Source organism: Rhinoderma darwinii, chromosome 4 (assembly GCF_050947455.1).
Source record: "Rhinoderma darwinii isolate aRhiDar2 chromosome 4, aRhiDar2.hap1, whole genome shotgun sequence".
NCBI classification, from domain to species: Eukaryota; Metazoa; Chordata; class Amphibia; order Anura; family Rhinodermatidae; genus Rhinoderma; species Rhinoderma darwinii.
The window spans coordinates 67,830,801-67,854,050 of NC_134690.1; the positions used below are offsets into that span (position 1 = coordinate 67,830,801).

A 23,250-nucleotide genomic window follows, 5' to 3' on the forward strand; every position below is an offset into this window, starting at 1 on the left:
TTTAAGTAGTAGGTAACATAAAGGTCCTCCGATTAATAAGGAACTGCCAGTAGTAAACATACAATATACAACGTTTTACCAGGATTTGTATAGTCAGTAAATAACTCACTGAATATTTGTACATCATATAAAACTAAATAGAGGACAAAAAATATTATTGTAGTCTATAACTTGATTAAACGCAGGGGCAATATTGAGTAATGACATAAAATGAAGCCATTTCCCACCTGTTACTTAGGTACAAAACAGAATCTAGGGTGACATATCCTGCCATTGTGAAGTGTTCTATATACTGAATCATCTTGATTGCCTCCAGCCATTCTTCCACGCTGGTCACTGTAAATGCTTCTTGCATGTTTGGGTCCTGCCTGGTAAAGAAATAAGTAGGAATGAAATCAAGTTAAGTTCATTTGAAAATTTCATGTTAACTATCAATGGAGACATCCATTCCGGCACTGTCTAAGGCCATAATAATCCAAATAATACAAAATAAATATTCTGCAGTGGTACCTAGTGGGATCATAGGATGTATTCTCTGCAATAAGGGATCAGTATGCAAAATGTCTAATCTTCAGAATGTAGCTGATACTGACAAGACCTGAAACTTTTTGGTGACTATATTAAAGGGGTTTTCCAGCCACTAAAAATTGATGGCCTATCCTAGGATAGGCCGTCAATAGCTGATGGGTCGGGGATCGACTTTAGGGATCCCCGCTGATCAGCTGTTTTGAAGAGGCCTCAGTGATTGTACGAGCGCTGCTTCCCCTTCAAAACAGTTGATGGGTGGGGTCCCGGGAGTCGGACCCCAGCCCATCAGCTATTGATGGCCTATCCTTAGGATAGACCATAAATTTTTAGTGGCTGGAATACCCCTTTAACATCCTGTATACTGATTAATACAGTACTGTATATTATCTTTATTATAAATATCTCACCAATTTCCCCTCCAGAACTACAATAACCTTCTCTAGGACTAATAACAACAGTCAAAATAAGAGAAATGATCTCATGTTGGTGTTATATATTGCCCATCATAAGGTATATGGTTTTTTATACTATCTGAACTAGACTAATAATTTCTGTATATACTGTATAAATACAAGATTGTTATATTTAATAGAGTTTACAAATAGTTGACTTGAAATGGTTAGTCCCGTTTCATCAAATAAAACTTATTAGCTTATATACTTTTGTAATATACTTTATATATACATTTTTCATTTTTTAAATCTCTGCTTGCTGTCATTCAGTGGGATCCTTCATTGTTTAATTTCCAAGTTTAAAAATCTGTCTTGGTCATGTGATAATCACACAGGTGCCTGACTCGTTACAAGACACAATCCTGATAACTGTGCGGAAACTGTCACAAGCCGTGCACCTGCGTGACCATCACTGAAAGTAAACAATGAAGATCTTGAAAACTATATTAGAAAATTGTGTCACTTTTTAATATAAAATGAATAAACTTTGATGAAACGACAGTACCCTAAAACATATGGAATAAGTTATTTCTATCATTATTGTGTTAGCTCAGTTGCCCAGCGCTGCAGTCCTGGTTGCAAATCTGCATGGAGTTTGTATGTTCTGCCCATGTTTGTGTGGGTTTCCTCCGGTTTACTTCCACGCTTCAAACCTACACAAATGGGTAACTTGTCTTCTTACCAAATTGGTCCTAATATTGTTGAGAAAGGGAATGTGGATCAAGTGAAGTTTATGTCCCCCTCCCTGATTGAACAAGTGAAGATTATGTCCCCTGCGTCCTCAGTGACATTGGGGAGATTTATCGATCTGTCTTATAGTAAGAATGTCCTTTGTTGCCCATAGCAACCCCACAGCTTTCATATATTAATGAGCTCAGGTAAAATGAAAGCTGAGCACTGATTGGCTGCTATGGGCAACATAGGAAATTCTTACTATGAGACAGCTTGATAAATCGCCCCCATTAATTGCAATTTTTTGTTGCCCTTAAATTAAAATGGATAGAAATTTCTTTGGGAAGACACTCCAGCCGATTATAGCTGGTACAAATAAAACCGATGTCATCCAATTCATGAAACTGCGCTATTTACTTGCAAACAATCTTAACGGCAAAAACTGCCATCAACCTCTGCGTTCTGATGGATATTCTTGGAAGTGTATTTACAGGAACGGTGCGTCATCATGGGGATCCATCAGAACGGGCTCTTTCTTTGAATAGTCGCTCATCTCTATGAAAAAGTGGGTACACATTATTTACCTATAGTGTTTAGGAACCTCTGGAAAAACAAGCTGCCCAACTGACTAGAATATCCAATGTAGTGTCTATTTTAGTACTAACCAAGTTTTGCTCGGTGGCCCCGGTCATTATGTTCAAGTTGACGAGTCTTGTTTCAGTCATAAAATAAAATACCATCGCGGTCGTACCCCGCATCGCGATATATGGGTCTTTGGGATTATGGACACGGCAACAACGCCAGCTATTGGGTAAATGGAAGTTGTTCCTGATAGTAGTGAATCCCTCCTTCCTATTATTGGACGTGTGGTGCGCCCATGATAGATGGTGCACAGTGATTCCTGGGCAGCCTACAACAATATTCAATTGGCACTGAATTAGCCATGAACGTTTCAATCACAGTGATCTCAATTTTCTCAATCACAGTGATCTCAATTTTCGATTAGTTTCACCCACTGGTGCCCACACGCAACATATCGACTTAGTGGAATAAATGTAGGGCTCGTATCAAGACTAAAAGGGGTGTTCTTCGTGATTTGCTTCCTACATATCTTGCAGAATTCATGTGAAGAGACCGGTTCGGCAAAGACGCAGAGAAGTTTCCTGTATAGGATTATACAGTAGAATTATGTTTTGTTTCTTTATGTTCATAAATAAATTCTGATCACTAAAAATATTGACACGGGACATGTACTTCACTTGATCTGGGAATTTATATTATGTGCACACTTGAGGACAAGGATTGATCTGTGTGATGACAATCTCTGTACAGCGCTTCAGGTAAAATCAAGACATAGGGTAAATAAATAATTAATAAACATCTCCATTCTTACCATGCAGAGCTATTGGCGAGTTCAATCAAGGTGCACGGCGTGCGAATGAATTTATCAAGAATGTTCACTATCTGACCAAACTTGGGTCGGTCACTTCTACACTTTTGCCAACAATCCAACATAAGCTGATGTAAGACTACAGGGCAGTCCATCGGGGGAGGCAGGCGGTACCCTTCATCTATTGCTTTAATGACCTAGGAGGAAGCATTACAATATATTACTATTACGACAGGCCCATTCAGTTCAGTTCTCTTCATCTTAGTGTGTAGACTATTTCAATAGACATGATTACTCTCTTTTATGTCTACTTTCCTGAAAAGATGTAAACCTTTGAAGTGATTAATACTTGTGCTAATGAGTATTTGCCCCTTTCTTGTTGCTAATAGACATTCATATTATATATTCTCAATAGAAAATCATTGAGAATAATTTTAAAAAAATCAGAATATTCTATAAGCACATTTGTGAAAAAGACAATACCGGACCTAAAGGCTATGTCAATGTTTGAAAGTGGGTTTTTTTTAAATAAAAAAAGTGTATTAGTGTGTGTTAATAAACTTTGTAAATGCATTTTATTAAAAACTACAGTATTTAAACTTTTTTTTTAGATACAGCTGTTCTGTATTCTCTAGACAGAGCAGCTGTATCGTCTGCTATTCACTGAATCCGTCAGTACCGCGGACCTAACGGGTTCAGTGACAGTGGGGAGCGGGTCCTGCGTGTCTCGACACACAGGATCCACCTATAATCTATCACATCTAAGTTATGTACCGGAGACATGCAGGACCCGGTGTCACTCAATCCGTCAGGTACACGGGACTGACAGATTCAGTGAATAGCGCGCTAGATACAGCTGCCCTGTATAGAGAATACAGAATACACTTTTTTGATAAAATGTATATACAAAGTTTATTAACACACACTATTACACATTTTTATATAAAAAAAACCACATACTTTCAAACATTTACATAGCCTATAAAACCTGTAATCCACACATATTGTAATGGGGAGAAAGAAGTTGACCCCCTTTAAATGCAACTATGTTTTCTGCTTCTTCTACTTGGTGGTTTTATAATTAACTGATCAACTCTTATATATGTGATTTCCATATTAATACAAATATTAACAATATTATAATAAATAATAATTAATAATATATAATTAATAATAACCATCAGTTTATTGCTCGTTCATGTCCTTGCTCTATGGCAAGATTCGTCTGTCTGAGGCTTGGTAAAATTTTTCTATAAAACTGTGTTATACAGAATCTCATTTTCTCAGAGTGCGTGTTCACCCTTTTAATACCATGTCATTTTTAGCTCTAAAACTTTGTCTTGATTAATTTCCTATTATATACATTTATAGTGGCTTGAGCTCTATTTTTCTGATACAGAGCTCCAAATACTTGTATAGACATAAAATTAAAAAATTGAATTCTCTTTGCCTGAAACCACCACTAGAGGGTGCTTAGGAGCTTACTGCATACTTTATTACTGCGTTCAGTTAGCACATATGCTCCTCTATTAGAGGCTTGAGGCAGTCATGATTTTATCTTTTAATTGTAGGTCTACACCAGAAATTTGGAACTCTTTATCAGAAAAAAAAGCTCTGAAGCTTATAAAGAAATATCAAGACATTAATCATCACAATATTTTGAGCTTATTTAGGTTTAAAAATCTACTGTGGACATTTAATTATGATGCATACAGAAAGGAATAAAGAATATATTCCCTGTAATACTTCTATCCTACTAGGAAATACAAGTACAGAACATATTTGTTGTTCACTAACAGCACACTTTCTATTTTCCATTTTCTATTTTGCACTGAACAAGTGTCCCCAATAATGTAACCTATGAACCAGTGAACTAGTGAAATCATAAAGGCAGCACTTAGAACAGAATATGTTGAACTTGATTGTCTCTGTGTATTTTTTCAGCCTCACTTCCGAATGTTAATGCATTTATTGGGTCCAAAGCTCTGGAGCAGAGCCCCTATCCAAAGGGAAAACAGGAGTTCTCGAGTCCTAGCAGGACATACCTTATTAATAATAATAGTTGTTCCATCATGGCTGTACCTCTTTAAAGGTTGGAATAATTACTTCACATAATACTATATTAGTATACACACAAATACCGACTCTTGACTGAGCATCGGAACATGGTTGAAAACCCTCTTTAAGAAATCTTATTTCAAAGTCGCCATTAATTCATAGTCAACATATTAAATACATTTTCCACCACAGTGGCTGACCACAAGCTATAAAAAAAAAAAAGTGAGTTTGATTACAGCTTAGCCTCTACTAGTTCATCAGAAAAATTGCAATTTGACATTGAGCTGAAGATTTGACTAATCTGAGACAGCCTGACTGTAGGGACGCATTGCTTGACAACCCCTTAAAAGGGTTCACCATATCAAAGGGGTTATGAAGACAACCCCTTTCCATGTACCATATTAGAGAATATTGGCGTCATAAAGAGGGCCCCCCACTTGGAATCAGTCAGAGCAGAAATTCAAAAACAAGGAGAGTCTCTCACTCTGATGAACCAGACCCATCCATGAATTTAATGGTCAACCATTGATTTCATATACGGCCAGTCATAACTTTCCCAGTGATAAGTGCTGATCGCTGGGGGTTTCTGAAGCCAGACCCGTGGCAAACAGCTAATGGCCAGACAAGCTTTGTTTTAAAAAGAGATTGTGTTGATGAGAGAGCCCTTTTAAGCAGCTTGTCCCTAGGACCACAGTACATTTATAAATGAATAAATAACTAAATGAACGTGAAGAACATGTCAAGAAAATGAACTGAACTAAAATATCCAGTATTTTCTTCATTTATAATGTAATAAAATGTGGCATGATTACAATTCTCAGGCACAATGGCAGGATATTCAAAGAACATCTCAAACTCTTTTTTATTTAAATGTCAACATTTTTACTCTATGGCCATGTTCACATGTCAGGGTCAAAAATAAATTTTTCTGCTGTCATTTTAGCAAAATCTTGATATTTTGCAGATGTTTTGCTAAAATCATGGCACATAATGAAATTTTACTGCAATGTGTGAACATAGTATAAATATCTTAGATGTGGTCAGTCCAAACATGATCATCTAGTTGTAACAGAAGGGATCATAGGTGACTCACATCCTGGTTTGACATTTCCCAATATGGCCTCTCTCCGTATGAGATGACTTCCCACATGACGATGCCGTAACTCCATACATCACTTGCTGATGTAAACTTTCGATAGGCTATTGCTTCTGGTGCTGTCCACCGGATCGGAATTTTACCACCCTTATAAGAAAAAAATTAACATATTATAAAAAATTTCAAATATATATTTTAAAAGAAAAGAAAGAAAAAGTACTGCATTTAGCTCGGCAATTGCTTTAAGTCATTAATAGTCAATTGCACAACAAAAACCTGTCAGTAACTACATTGATTGAAACAAATTCCTTTGGCAATCCACAGGATGAAGCAGGTTATTTACTTTGGGGCAATAGGAAGTGTCGTCATAAATGTATTATTATTTACACATGCCAAGATTTCAGTTGATTAACTGTAGCTGTGCTGTTGAAATAGAGGAGCTTGATATCTGGTTAATGGGGAAAGTTATTGGAGAATAAAAAAGCAGATAGGCCAGGGGTTTTATTACTAGGGTACCTTGCCTAGCAACTGCTAGAGGGCCCAGTAGCCAAGAGGGTCCATCTCTAATAAAAAGTAAGATACAGTTATCAATCAAAGTGGATGATGTACTGTAGATTACTGGGAGACCAAGGGAAGGAGAAAAAGACCTATAGTGGAGACCAAAATAAGCATACGTGGTTTCATGTTCTGAACTCTCATATTGGGGATGGTGGTCATGGTGGCGTGAATTCCCATTGCAAGTTTTCTATGGGACCCCATGTTTACATGCTATGTGTCTGATACAGGCATTATGTGAACTTTTTATAATACATACCCTCGTAGTGTAAGCTGCTTCAGGGTCATCCTCAAGGACTCGAGAGAGGCCAAAATCAGAGACTTTGCAAATCAAATTGCTGCTGACCAAGATATTTCTGGCAGCCAGATCTCTGTGGACGTAATTCATGTCCGATAAGTATTTCATCCCAGAAGCGATACCTCGCAGCATCCCCACCAGCTGTATCACAGTGAACTGGCCATCATGTTTCTACAGGAAAGGCAGAACATTCTCATCAATACTGATCCTGGGAGATCCATACAGTACGAGACATTATAAACACATGCAACAATGTAAGACAAAAAAGTGATATTCATGACTGTGTGAGTTACACTGGGATTAATCCCCTTAAAATACTTTCTTAGGTTCACGTTCCCTTATTTGCAACCATTTGTACACTTAACGTCTCCATGACTTTATAAAATATAAAGCACAGCCACTGCTGAGAATGACAGCTACTTTAGAGAAATAGGCTTTATAGACCAGCAGTATTACACTATGGGGTTTGTCTTTGATCCAAGGAGAATTCTATGAAGCAGCAAGTTCAAGCTTTGTATTAAAACATCGACAAAGTGAGTAGAATGAGGAGATGGACACAGTGGTGAAACTAGAACAAAATGATGATAAAGAGATACAGGAGATGGATGCAAGGTGGTGGAAGATCGGGGCCTCTTATAATTTCAGAACTAAGAAGATGTCACCTATTATATTCGATATATAATATTTGATTTTAAAAAAACAAACACAAAGGGACCTATAATAGCCTCCCAAACGTAACATATAACAGGAGCCTTCTGTGTGTGCGCGGTAATAATGGTTCAGTAATAATAATAAAAAATATTATATTTGTTATATAGCACTAACATATTCTGCAGCACTTTTACCTTGAACGCTCTGAAATGGTCAAAAATTTTATGATTTTATTTCTTAACAAAGTCATAAATGGAGAAAAAGGCACCCATGGCAAAAAATAAAATGAGGCTCTCCTCCTAGTGTTCGGTTATGTCACCACCATCTTCTGGATAACAGGCGTGTAGGATCACCTCTTTGTCTCCAGTGTAAGAGAAATAAGGTCGGACCCTCAGGACAGTTCTCCACATTATTGTTTGTAAACATAGTTGTGTATATTAAAAGGTGCAGCACATTGCAGGTTCTTACCACCTACTGGGAAGTTGTATGAAGGCAAGTGGGACAGGTCTCTCTTTCTGTGAGCTCCGTTGAAGCTGCCTCAAATCTTATGATATGTACACCCTTGTTTATGGCTGAATTAGTTATTTATAAAAAGATTAATCAGCGTGATTAGAGCAACTCTTTCACATTACCGTATACTAACCGTAGTGTGAAAGAAGCCTTATCTATCACATCTAATTTATGAACTTAGATGTGATGGATAACAGGTGGTTCCTCATGTCAGAGACACGCTGGACCCACGTTCACTAAACCTGTCAGTCCATGACGGGAACAGGAATACAGCTACTGTGTATAGAGAATACAGAGCAGCTGTATCTCAACAAGTAAAACTAATTTTCAATAAAAACTAATTATAAAGTTTCACCAAACACACTGACTGAAAGGGATTTATATATATATATATATATATATATATATATATATATATATATATATATATATATATATATAAAAATTACATAGTATATAGGTCACCTTAGTGAGGGCAGAGGAATTGGTGTCGCCAATGTCCACAATGAACGAGCCCTTGCACTGTGTTTAAGGCCTGATTTACACGAGCGTGTGCGTTTTGCGCACGCAAAAAACGCAGTGTTTTGCGTGCGCAAAAGGCACTTAACAGCTGCGTGTGTCATCAGTGTATGATGCGCGGCTGCGAGATTTTCTCGCAGCCGCCATCATTTTGACACTCCTTTTGGATGTTTGTAAACAGAAAAGCACGTGGTGCTTTTCTGTTTACATTCAGAGAATGACAGCTGTTGCGCGAACCACGCAGTTCGCACGGAAGTGCTTCCGTGCGACCTGCATGGTTTTCACGCACCCATTGACTTCAATGGGTGCGTGATGCACAAAAAACGCAGAAATATAGAACATATCGTGAGTTTTACGCAGCGGACTCACGCTGCGCAAAACTCACGGACTGTCTGCACTGCCCCATAGCCTAATATAGGTGCGTACGACACGCGTGAAAAGCACGCGCGTCGCACACGCGTATATTACGCTCGTCTAAATGATGCCTAATGGATATATAACTGCCCACCTCTCCACTGAAATCATTGGGAGTTAGGGCTTGTCCACACGTAACGGAATTTCTGCAGAAAATTTCTGCAGCAATTCCACAGAAACTAGCAGAAATTCCGCTGCGGAAAAACAGCACCTTACCTGCATTTTTTTACTGCAGAAAATGGTGCGGATTTTGCTGCATTTTTTCAATGTTGGAAGATGGTGATATCTCCTCTGAAAAACTCAGCAATTCAGGCCACTTTTCGCAGAATGCTGTGGTACGAAAAATACGCACCGCAGGTCAAATTCTGCTCGGAAATGTTACGCAGCGTGTGGATGAGATTTGTTACATTTCACCCACTTTGTAGCTACTGTATTCTGCTGCATATTTTCCGACCGCAATTCCAGACGAAAAATACACAGAAATTCTGTTACGTGTGGACAAGCCCTTAAGGGGTTAGAAACACAGCCACTCTTGATCATGGGCTGTGTCTGGTATTGAAGCTCAGCCTCATTTATGTGAATAAGTGGCAATACCAAATACAGACTATGGAATGGTGCTATTTCTGAAAAAAAATAATTATCTCAAATAACTCCTTAAATAAATTTAAAAGCAAGAGACATTGACCCTTAGTGATATTATTTTTATACACAGTCGAGTCACATTATTATGACCACCAGCTAATATCCTGAGTAACCGCCGTGTGCAGCACGGACAGCAGCCAGACGGTCTAGGAGTTACTCAATAAGGTGCGGGTAGGTTGTCTCAGGTATCTGGAGCCATGCTGACTGCAGTGCATTCCACATTTACTGGAGGGTGCGTGGGGGAGGATCCATAGAGCGAACAAGATGATCGAGGTGGTCCCACAGATGCTGAATTGGGTTCAAGTCTGGCAAATTAGGGGGCCAGGGAAGTGCTTGGAAGTCTTGGTCGTGTTCTTCCAACCACTGTCGGACAATTCTAGCCGTGTGACATGTCGCATTGTCTTGCTGGAAGATTCCATCTGCCCCAGCGAAGGCAAACAGCATGTATGGGTGGACGTGATCTGCAATGATGAATTCATACCCAAATTGGTTCAGAGTGCCTTCCACATGAATAAGTGGGTCCAGAGGATGCCAGGAAAAAATTCTCCAGACCATAAAGCTGCCGCCACCAGCTTGTGTTCTTCCAGAAAAGGTTGCGGGGGTGCTTGTTCTCTGATGTTTCTCGCCTGACATGCCAACGTTCATCCGTGACTCATCAGTGAAGGCAACCCTTTGCCAATCATCGGTGGTCCAATTCCGATACTGCCGTGCAAATTGAAGCTCTTTTTTCCAATGCACCTTTGTTAGCATAAGAGCAGTGACCATCCGTCTGCTTTGGAGCCCCATATGCAGCAGGGTTCACTGAACTGTCGTTTTAGACACACATCTGGTAGCCCCCTGGTTGATTTTCATTGTGAGCGGCTCCACTGTATCGCGTCGTTCGGCCCTCGTGCACCTTCGTAACCAACGTTCACCTCTTACATCAATGGCATGTGGTGCTCCGCAGTTTCCATAATGGTTATTCCCCAGTGGTGCCATTTTTCCACTCACGATACACTTTCACCACAGCAGCACGTGAACAGTTCACAAACTGCGCTGTTTAAGAAATACCGCCAATAGTCATCCCATTTTGCAACTCTGATAAATTGCCCCTTTTACCCATGGCAACAATGAGTGATATGTGTTTAGACAGCCTAGCACACACCTTACATACCTACCAAGCCAGCCCACGACACATCACTTCCTTCATAGGCTACGCGTTGCCGACTTCAAAAGTAGGAGGTGGTCATAATAATGTGACTCGACTGTGTAACATATACAGTATGATATGCTATCAAATCAATTTATTAAAATGATCGTTTATTGTCGACCCAGCCATAGTCTCATTAAAGTATGAGGATTTGGACATAAATTAGAAATTAAAAAACATTCTGAACTGGAGGAATATTCTGCAGCAATCATTGGACCATGTGTGTATATATATATATATATAGATATATATATATCTATATATATATATATATATATATAGAGAGAGAGAGAGAGAGATATTATATATATATATATATATATATATATATATATATATTAGTGATTCTGTGTGTGTATATATATATATATATATATATATATATATTAGTCATTCTGTATATTAGTGATTCTGTATATATATATATTAGTCATTCTGTATATTAGTGATTCTGTATATATACAGTATGGCATTCATAATTTCATACAACTGGGAACAAGGGAAAACAGAAATACATCTACTTACAAAAAATGGTGTGGTTATGAAAGTAATCACATATTGTTTTCCCACACCTCGTCTTATGGAAAATATGATTTTACAAATAGAAGCCTGAACCTGTCTACCTCTATTCCATTCATTCTCCAATTACTAATAAAAGGTTTTGCCAGTGGAAGAAAAGAATTGAATAAACAAATATATCTTCTTTTCTATTACTGCACATTATAAATTAAACCATAGTCAAGTAAAGAGAAACACATTCAAGATTATTTTAAAAAAAAGCAAAGCTTATGTAAATAGATAATTCTAAGTGTGATCCTCACAATAACATATTTTTATTGAATCCTCCAGAAATAAAATACAGAGAAAGGCTCAAATGATGAGAAAATAACTGAGAAATCTGTATTATAGCATTTTAAAAAATCAGTTATTAAAGGAAACCGCAACATGCCATACAAGTTACCATATCCCAACATATTAAGGTAATGTTGATTCTAAATACGTAAGATACGTATAGGTTACTTCATTTAGAGAAATGTATTTGCATATTGGTAGTGTTTTACCTTTCTATGGGAACTTGAGTTTAAGGGCTTACATGAGTTGTGAATGACCACAGTAGAAAGAAAACTGAGCAGACAAATAGAAAATATCTAGTGCATATGTTAAAATAAGTGGAGAAATTGGTTAAAAAAAATTGATGTTTGGTGCCTTGGATAAATTAACAACATTTGTCCAGGGACCACCGCTTCTTGATATAATTGCTTTAAAATGACCACGTGTATATTTTCTGACTCCACTGCTTCACTTGCTTGACCTCTGGTCGGGTGTGATGCAGGAATAGAGGATTTTCCAAACTACCCAATGTCTTTAATGTCCAAAGAGAAGGTCATAAAAAAGAGTGTATGTACCATAGAGGCAGCCATGTAGATGCCATGGGCTCTTGGAGAAAGGTGCCCAACCCAGAATGTTCCTACAGTGTTTTATTCTTTCTGTGGATTCCCCTCACCTCTATGTACGCCCCTAAAGACATCTTGTGGAAATCCCCCACATTTCATACCTAACTCTTCCTTGAGGCTGGTAACATTTCTCCATTGAAGAAGAAATTCCATAGCATGGCAAAAATTAAAGGCCTGTATCTAAAGTAGAGTCAATGCACAAATAGACACCGACAGCAGTGTCCATAAAGTAGTGACAACATAGTATTGCCTAAGGGGTTATGTTAGCCATATGGATTTAGCCAAGTTGATCTGGACTCCGATAACTCGCTGCAGCGTGATATCACACAATAAAAGCCATTGAAAAGCCTTTGAAAAAGTCAAGTTAAAGTTTCTTGCCACTGTGTATTTAATGCGTTAAAATTCAAGATAAAGAAGGCTACACCTGTATATAAATATACACTTCACAGTGTCACCAACATATAGTAGTAATGCCATATTGTTCTGCGTTCTTTAATGCCTACATAGTTTCATATGTACTATCGCAAGGCATTTCGAAGTTATTTGTAAGACACCATTTTCAATAAACTTCTCCAGTGGAAGCATTTCTACATCCTATTTCTTCCCGTCCTCCTTGGTATGAGGATGCTGAAGGGTAAAGTGTGAATGGAGATTTATGAGAGATGGCTAATATAATCTTAAAGGACATCACAAGCTGTCCACTCCCAACAGTGAGTGAACTGGGCAGTGGGTCTATAAAAACATCTGTTTGGCACCATCACAGTATATTTCTGTAAAACCTATTATTTGCACAAGTGTCTTGATATATTTCCTTTCTAGGCAAATAACTAACTATAATTTTGTCTAGAGTTTTGTTCATAGAACCTAAACTACAACTGATTTAACTTCTTAAAACTTCTCCAATAAAATGGCCATCACCAAAAATGGTCCAATTACGTATGAACTTTTCTTTTCAGCACCAAACGAAAACAATCTTACTTTTTGTACAAGAGTCCATAACCTAAACTCTAATAATTGTCTGCAGATTCAACATTTTCTGTCCTTCACATCTATGATATTTTTTTTTACACTCCTACTTCAGATTTATTTGACCTTTAGATCTCAATCTCTGAAAACATCTAAACTTTGGGTTAACACAGACACTGTGATCTCATCAAAAGGATTATCCAGGAACTTCATTTTTAATGGTACAGCCGGGCTCAAATATTTCACACTCAAAGAGCTTTATGAGGACAGCATCTTTTTTAACCTTGAGTGGTTGACCTCAGTAAGAATCATACGTTAACTCTAAAAGACTTTCACAAACTTTGATAGCACACTTGACAGATTTGAGTATTTTTTTAATACCTTCAGTCAAGATCCATTTGCAATAGTCAATTTTTCTTGTAATTATATATTCCCATAATGGCTCCAGATTGTGAAATTCACTAATTTACCAGATAAATACTTTCAAAACGAACAGAATTATCTTAAAAATGAATTGGGTTTTTATAAGTATGATCATTTAATAAAAATGGCATGATGGATAAAGTTAAACATAAATTGAGACCAAAGGATCAGGGGGAGTAGCTATTGGGTTTTTAGAGAAAGCAGTCACACCTTGGCCCTAGTGCTCGAGGAAGTCCAAAGGCCCCTCTGCCATGTAAAAAGACACCACTATTATAAAAGGCACCAGGTAGGTGGGGGGCCCTTTTACAGATTGTTTATTGGGGCTTATGAGATACAAGTTGCGCCTCTTCAAATTATTTTATCCCCAATGAGATTAATGGCTGCTTATAGTCAGAATGAATGATAATATGTTAAAAAAAAATTTTCATAGTTACTAAAGATAATTTAATTAAGATTTTTTTTATCTCCTTTTAATGTTGTCCACATTTTATAATATAATTTTTAGCATGTAATTTTAAGCTACTGGTATACAGGTAGAACACTGCGTTTCCTATCCGATCGTGTCTGACCTTGTCTTTGGTTAATTGCTGACATTATTAGCTGACTTGCAGCTGGCTCTCTGGTATTGCTTATCTTCTGCCTGATTACATCTATTATGTATGTATCACGATGACCTTCAGGGAAATGTTTGTATGTTGTTGTTTTATCTTAATGAAATAATATAAAGCTGCTGCCTATGAAATCCTTAAATACTGAATTGGAAGATGCTCTACGAAAACGAAAATTATCCTCTCCCCATAGAAATTAATCTCATGACCTTCATTTCCTGATACTGAAGAACAATCTTACAGTGGCCATACATGAGCACAATGGGTAATCTTTTACACAATTTTTCGTGACATGTAAAATTCGTGGCTAGACAATATATTTTTGGCACCAGTTTTGGCACCATTTTCTTCTCCAGATCTCCTCCAAAAAAATTTATATTGTGGAATTGGGGCCAGTGCTAAAACTAAAGAGCTAGCAAGCACTCTAATACCAGGGTAAATTCAAAGGGGTTGGCTCACCAAGCAAAACAGCAAAACAAAGTAAACAGAACGAGTTGTGGCAATGTGCGGCCTCGTCCGGCTCTCCAAAAAATTATTCAAAAATAGCTGCAAAGTTGTGGAATATAAAACATAACTTTTAATGATAATTTACTAAAAGCCACCAAATATTACCAGAAAGTGAAAGACGCACCCTATCACACATCTGGGTTCCAAACAAACCAGGAAAAAAAAGCCAGAAAAGTATAATTCCTAGACCAAAAAAACACACCATACTGCATACATGGTAAAGACACATATGAGGTGCCCTCAGGTTATGCAAAAGAACCTGAAAATGTTTAAGAAAACCAACAGTCCACACTCTGTACGAGGTGGACTGATCTTACCGGAATCCCAGGGGATCCAGCTAGGGAGACCTTCTGTTGCAGGTGTCCAGTGCAGATTGGGCACTGACATTGGTGGCATATTGCTGACATATGTTACTAATGTCTGATCAGCATGGGTCTGATCATTGTAACCGCCGCCGTTCACAAACGGGTGGTGGCAGCGCTAGGAAAGCACCATGCCACTTTTACTGTTTGCTCCACTAATTTTTTCCGTGCAGCTACCAATGTCTGGCATAATCGCAATTGTGACTGAATAAAACAATGAAACATTATTTTATTACAATTTACTTGGCATTGCAAGAAGCCAATGCTTTCTAAGGTTAGTGTGTTGTTAGTATAACTTTATAAACGTTAGAGTTATCTGAGTTATATGGATGGTCTACTTAAGACAACCCCTTTTTACAGTGTAGGTCCCCCTAGACCAGTATATTGGGTGGGGGGAAGTGAAGTGCTGTTTTGCTATGTATGAATGGCAAGTTTATGGCTATGTATGCAGAAATAAGGGATCAAGTGATGCATAGCTGCATAATCGGGCACATTCTTCATTCAGGAGTCTAAGAAAGCTTTTTATCAACCCCAGCTGTAATTGCGGCCATGTTTGTTGTCACGTAGCTACCGTAGGGCGATTAACTCTTAAAATAACTATTTGCAAAATTTTAGAGAAAAACCTTTATGAAATAGCATAAGTTCATTAGCACTGAAAGCAGGGGCGTAACTAGGAAAGACTGGGCCCCATAACAAACTTCTGACTGGGGTCCCCCCTCCACTGGGTATCACACAACTCCCCCCCCCCTTGTAGATAGTGCCTCCCTATAGATTCCACCACGCAGCGCCCCCTATAGATAGCACCATACACAGTCCCCTGTAGATAGCACCATACACAGCCCCCTGTAGATAACGCCTTACAGCCCCCCTGTCGGTAACGTATTACAGCCCCAAATCCCCCCTGTAGATAATGCCATACAGCCCCCCTGTAGATAAAGCCATACAGCCCCACCTGTAGATAACACCATACAGACCCCCTGTAGATAACTCCATACAGCCCCCTGTAGATCACGCCATACAGCCCCCTGTAGATAACGCCATACAGCTCCCCTGTAGATAACGCCATACAGACCCCCCTGTAGATAATGCCATACAGACCCCCCTGTAGATAATGCCATACAGCCCCCCTGTAGATAACGCCATACAGCCCCAAATCCCCCTGTAGATAACGCCATACAGCCCCCTGTAGATAACGCCATAGAGCCGCCCCTGTAGATAACACCATACAGAACCCCCCTGTAGAGAACGCCATACAGACCCCCCTGTAGATAACGCCATATAGCCCCCTCCCAAAAAAAACAACCAAAACAGCCTATAATTTGTCCTACAAAAGACATGCATCCCCTATCCACAGGATAGGGGATACATGTGTGATCGTTAGCAGCGATAAGGAGAACGGGGGATTGAAAGTCCCCCCAAGTTCTCCATGACAAAACCTCAGACTTCCGGCGTCTGCGCAGTTCAATAAAAATGAAAGGAGCGCTGGTCATGCATGCGCACAGGCGCAACCGGTGCGCAAGTCATTTCTATGGAGCTGCAGACAGACCCCGGAAGTCCGAGGTTTGTCATGCAGAACTTAGGGGGACTTTTGGTCTCCGTTCTCCTTATCGCTGGGCGTCCCAGCGACCACACATGTATCCCCTATCCTGTGGATAGGGGATGCATGTCTTTTGTAGGAACAACCCCTTCAGTGGCGTCGCGCTGTAGCAGCCATAGCAGCTGCTAGCAAAGCCTCTGGCCATGAGGGGGGGGGGCGTGCTGGCGGGTGGCACGGGCCCCCTCATGCTGCGGGCCTCGTAGCAGCCGCTACAGCTTCTATAGCGGTAGTTACGCCACTGACTGAAAGCTAGTCCTTTAATACATTGTCCAAAACTTTTCCCATATAACTATGCTGAGAGACCTCAAGGACACCATTTCATTTCCAGAGTGCCAGGTTCTCACCCTTCTCCAAACTTTTATTGCTAAGAGCTCCTCTTTGTCGTCATCCAAGAGCATTCAATCAATTAGAGACCTATTATTGAGCAGCAACTTCTATTCTAGTTCCCTCTTGAGCTTCTTTTTCAGCTTGTTGAGTGTACATTAGCACAGTTATTTTTGTTCGGGAAAATCTCCTGCTGTCAATTTCATGGACTTTTGTTGAATATCACATGGCTTTCAGTTTTGCTACACTATATATAATCTTGAAACACGACTTCCATTCAATCATGCATTAAATATATTAAACTTACTCTGAAATTCTATAAAAATTACACTGTCAATTTCCACAGTTTCTAGTATTTCTGAAAAAGGCTTCATTCACATTCCAGGGTTAGTCGGTTTACTAGGGACATGGGGGCTGATGACTTCAGAAGTCCAATGAGAACCTGTTATGTTTAAGCTTTGTTCAAAAACATTTAATAAATACGGAGCTCTGTCCAACAATGAAGTGACCTGTCATTTATTCCAGAGACAGATCATTACTAAAAGCACTTTCCCTCCTGCCTTAGACTCACGGTTCCCTTTCTGTACAGTCATGCACAGGCCTCACGCACATAGTCGAATTACAGCACCATACAGTTGTACGCACCCGTACTACAGCATCCATAGAAGTCTATGGGGTCCCACTGTACGTCCGTATGCCTCTGTATCATATTCGATTAGATGTTGTATTATGGAGGTTTTTCTCCATGTTTTTTTCCCTGCATCTAGCATTTATGGCGGAAAATCTCCCGACGTACATGCTAGACATGTCCATAGAGCTCCATTAGCCTGACAGGGAGGGGCCAAATGTTTTTATTTTTGGCCTCTGTCGGGCTGATATACGTTAGTATATATATTTTTTGAGTATGGAATAGCATAGTAGACTATGCTAACCTAGCCTGCGGGATTCAACAAAAAATCGTATATTAAGCAGTATACATTTGTTTTAACATGGAAGCCTATCGATGATGTATGCTACTCTATGGTATACGTCACAGATATCTATTTAACGTATATGTCATGGGCTTTTTGATAGCTTTTAATGACATATACATTAAATGGATACTATAACAGCCTATGGTTGACGGATACCTGTGGCGGATGCTTAACGGCGGCATTCATCACCCATAGGCTATAATGGTATCATTTTAATAGATACATCAGGAAAAGGGTCACAAGAGTTCAGGATGTATCTGTTAAATGGATGCCATTATGAGGGACGGATGCCGCTGTTAGGCATCCGTCACAGTCTACTTTAACATATACGCTGGGAGCTTTCCACCGCTGCACACGTTAAACATAGGCAAAAAAAAAAGATGTGAATGGGGCTTTAGAAGCATAGGAGACAATAGAACAATAGGGGAGAATATCTCCATAATACAGTGTTGTATGGAGGCTCCATGAGACAGATCATGGGTGCCAACGAATTTGTAGTATGAAACTACAGGAGCTTAACAAAATGAAGCAACAAGGACAGTTTTCTGTGGAGGCCCGGTGTAAATAAAAATCACCATCCACATTCATATCTATAGTTTGTATATTTTCCCATTTTTCATGTAGACTAATTTACCTTGTATACAATATTTCTGGCAGTTCTCCTATAAGAAGACATACCGCATTGTTATTCTTTACATTAGGCTGAAATATTATAAATATGTCCTATGTTTAAAGCCTCAAATCCAATGTTAGTAAATTCTTGGAAATAGTTTTTCAATGCAAAACACAATGCCAATAAGTCATGGGGAGGCCATAGTGCATAAAAATCATGATTTTGGCATTTTTTTTTTAATCAAAGGGATGTTTCACATGGGATTAGCATTTAAAGAGCTTCAATACCTGACAAATCTAATGGTCAACCAGTGGCGCTGTTTCTAAAAAAAAAATCAGATTTTTTTTTTTATAGCTTTACAAACCCCTTTAACCATTTGGCGATAAAATGCAAATCCGCTTGGAACCCTCGGCTCTATTAGCCAGACAGAAGAGACAGTCACAAAGAGCAGCTCTTGCGAAGAAGGCAAATATGTTTGTAAGACTAAGCCATATAATGAATTCTATCAATGACGAGATGACCAGACTGCCCCGCTCCTAATTCCTGTTTTCATTTTATGTGATTAACCACCTGTAGCCAACCCTTCCATTATTCTGCTATCTCTAAATCTTAAGCTGCCTGAGGTAACACAAGGGATTTTACTGACCATGTGTCTCTTTTCTGCAGGTTAATTTAAGGGGAGGACATGGACGAATAGTGAGCTAATTACTTGGAATTGATTTTAGCATTAACCTGGATTTCAATCCCTGCTAGAGCAGGATAAGAGGAAAAAAATCAAATGTTATTAAAACTAGACAATTAAAACCAGAAGATGAAACACATCTTGGGGGTTCTGAGATCGCTAAACCTGACAATGGGAACAAAAGGGAAGGTGAATGATACAGAAGCAGAAGAAGGACAATATTCTTACACTTGTAAGAAGACACCTGCTTATTTTCTTGCTCATGGACTGATGTGCTGGTTTTTCAGCCACCCAAATGCAATGTTTGGATGTAGCAGTGGTACAATTGCCATTTGGGGCGGCACCAAAATGAATTAAGACATCGTAACGTCTCAATGAGTTGTGCCAAAGGAGAGACTCAGTTGTGCTACATCTGATAAACTCATCTCTGCTACATATGTGTATCGTGGTCGTCATTGCACCAAAATTGGTGAGTTTGGCTGAAAGTGTAAAGTATTCTTCACCTATTGATAGCCCGGCATCTATAGAACTCTTAAGGTGTAAGGTAGACTATGTGTCAAACTTCCGTACATTATTTCCTTTTGCTTTTTTCTACATCGTCCTGTTCCTTAGACTTTCCACCAAGTTATATGAGTAGATTCCATAAAGACACTGCAGGGAATTTGTCAACCTTTCTATGTATGAAAATTTTTTGGGATAGGTGCGCCGCTCTTTGCACTTTTGCAGAAATGGGGCATAGCTTTGAAAAAGGGATTATAATTTACACCAGAAAATTGGCAAAAATTATAGTGAAGATTTCCCTCTTATGGGCATAGCAAGGTAGAGGCCCGTACTAGGCTTCATACCTTGCCCCCTTTGATCAGACTACTCCCGGCTCGGCATTAAGACCTTGTATGAGCCGCGCTGGAATGCTGAGGAAGATTTAGGGAAGAAGAGGAGCTGTGAGGTGAGTATGTTTTTTTATTTATTTTATAGCTGATGGGGGTAATGGATGGGGTATGGCTGCGGTCGTTCAGCCACAATTGTGACACACAGCCGGCCGAAAGTTGTAATTCATTTATTAAGAGGCTTTCGCCTCTTAATAAATGTGTCACATCTTACGGCAATATTTCTTTCTATTAAGACTGGTGTATGAAACGCCAGCATTAATAAATTACCCCTACTGTCCCCAGATGATAGCAAATAATGACAATCATGAGGACAGACTCCTTTAATATGGGCATCTACATGATGACCTAATATCTATAAGCTGGAGGGTGCAATTTCAGCCACCAAAGTAGTAACAAGGAGACAGGAAAAATGATGATGCATTGGGACTCCCTGGAAATGTATTGCATCTATGGAAGTTGAGTGGCACGTGGGAGGCTAGGGAGGATTGGTGAGGAAGCTGCCACGTTTTATTCTGGTCCCTGAATTGGTATTTTGGGGGTTTTTAGTATTTGTAATTGCACCCTCTAGTTCATTGTCATTAGGGCACCTTTCTGTGTTCAGCCAACATCCAACAAGAAATATTCTTCCAATTACTTCCATTTGATAAAGCAAATTATAGACACTTACACTATATGCACCATATCATTAAAGCCGGGCACAATCACACAACATACATGAGTATTGTATACAAAACATAGGGTGAAGCTGAAAGAGCTGGATACTTTACATGTGCAAATTTTATGCAGCAATGATCAATGATCCATGGGAGACACAGATTAAAAATGGGGTCGCTAATCTTTTATAATGCAAATGTGATTGCAGAATCTTAATATAAAACACATCTAAAATACATGGTAATTAAACACTTGTTTTAGGCATACCTTGCTGCTATAAAAACATTATAGGAACCTTTTCTGTAAATGCTGAGGCAGCATCTCTGGACGAGTTTCCTGTGTCCTTCAGACATTTCATCGTCCTCGATTAAGACTGAGATATGCTTTTCTCTTACTTGATTAATTATGGTACTTTCTTATAAGTGAATATATAATTTTGCGCTTGTAGATTATAAAGTTTTCCCAATTTTTTTATACAATCAGTTAGTTAAAGGGCTATGTCAAATGAATGGGAGAATATGAAAAGGGCACAGTCACTATGGTTCCATTTTGTTTCAGACCCTGATTTTAAGTAACGGTGGATAGTTAAAAACTCAAATTTTAGACATCTTCCCCAAGTGTTGGACTTGAGATCTTTGAGCCCATCAGAAGAAATGATTTTGAGCACCCACCCTTCATCTATACAGAACATGTGCCCTTCCACTTTTATTTGCATTGTAAAATTTGCTATAAGCATTGTGTCATGTCCATGGCCGTGGGCCGTCAGACTCACTCACCTCCGGACGGTGGCAGCCATGGGTCTGTGAGCACTGGCCCCAGTCTCCTGCTCAGGAGACACCAGCGCTCACGTCCGCTTACTTTGGCCGGGTCCCGTAGTTAATGTTAGAATTAGCCCATGAGTACCCTGGACTATAAGAAGGGCTCAGCCCCTTCCTCCCTTGCCTGAGCGTTGTTGTCATACCCTAAGTTTGTCTAGCAAATGGTCTCCTAGTGTTTTCCAGTTCCCAGGGTTCCACGTTCCTGTACCTGTATCCTGTATCCCGTGCTACCTGGCCAAGAGCCGTGCTGAGCTGTAGGCGTGCTGTGCTGTATTCCACGCCTGTCCTGCTACACCACACCTGACATCTGCCTGCTGCCTAAGTCCCAGCCAAGCCTTTCATTGCTACTGTCCGAGCTGCCACAGGTACACTATACAAACTATAGACTGTGACCTGCGTCTTGTTGGCCAGCTGCCATACCATCAAGGTGGTACGGCCCAGTGAGTCCATGCACCCAACGTGACACATTGCACATGCTGTACACATCATCAAAAAGATGTTAAATATAAATTAAACCATAGGAAAAAGACAAGTGGCAAGTAATTGGTTCCAAATCATCTTCTGCTGTCTAGTGACGATTGGAAGATCCAAACATTACACCAAAACCCTCACAACCAATTTTCTTGTTCTTACCTTTAAAAAGGAATCCAATGAGCCATTTTCCATATACTCTGTAATTATCATGACTGGTTTACCTGTGAAGCAAGGAAACATTTAAAAAAATTACACAACAGGTCTCTTCATAAAGGTGACGAAATATAAAGTTACTAGAAGTTCTACAACAGCTGAAAACCTACAGATTTTCATACATAAACACATACATACATACATACATTGTTGTAATAGAAAATATTCAGTTAAATAGGACCTGTCACTAGGTCATATAAGTTGAACTGGTTAACTGATCTGAATAGCGCTGCCTTCCTGATTCCAGTGCTGTTGTTTTTCTGTTCCTGGACCCACCTCCCATTCCAGAGGTATAGCCCACATTTATGTTGGCTCCCTATTTGTTAATTTGCTGTAGTTAACCAATGGGGTGGAGCTAGCTTCCCTGTCTCTGATGATAACCAATCAGTGCCAGGTAGCTTGAGGGTAGCTCACGCCCTGTTGGCTAAAAACAGCAAATTAGCATAGAGGGAGCCAACACAACAGTGGGCCATATCTCTAGAACAGGGGGGTCCAGAAAAAAAAACTGTGCTGTAATCGGGGAGACAGCGCTATTCAGGTCAGTTAACCAGTTCAACTTATATGACCTAATGATGGGTCCTCTTTCTGGTTATAAAGATTTAAAGGGGTTTTACTTTCAGGGACATTTATGACATTTCTACAGGATATGTCATAAATGTCAGATAGATAGATGTCAGATAGATGTCAGATAGATGCAGGTCCCAAAACCCCATACTA

At 39.3% G+C, this 23,250-nt stretch overlaps 1 protein-coding gene across 4 annotated transcripts in view; it reads right to left on the bottom strand.

The window, feature by feature from the left end:
• The window catches only part of LOC142759217 (ephrin type-A receptor 3-like), a 228,025-nt gene that overhangs the window by 3,700 nt on the left and 201,075 nt on the right, over positions 1-23,250 (bottom strand). For all 4 annotated transcript variants that reach the window (XM_075861172.1, XM_075861173.1, XM_075861171.1 and 1 more), the window contains 5 exons: positions 22,480-22,541; positions 7,011-7,220; positions 6,194-6,343; positions 3,046-3,239; positions 228-368 (listed from right to left, as the gene is read on the bottom strand). In XM_075861172.1, the coding sequence (XP_075717287.1) occupies positions 228-368; positions 3,046-3,239; positions 6,194-6,343; positions 7,011-7,220; positions 22,480-22,541 (757 nt within the window). The remainder of the gene's footprint in view (positions 1-227; positions 369-3,045; positions 3,240-6,193; positions 6,344-7,010; positions 7,221-22,479; positions 22,542-23,250) is intronic.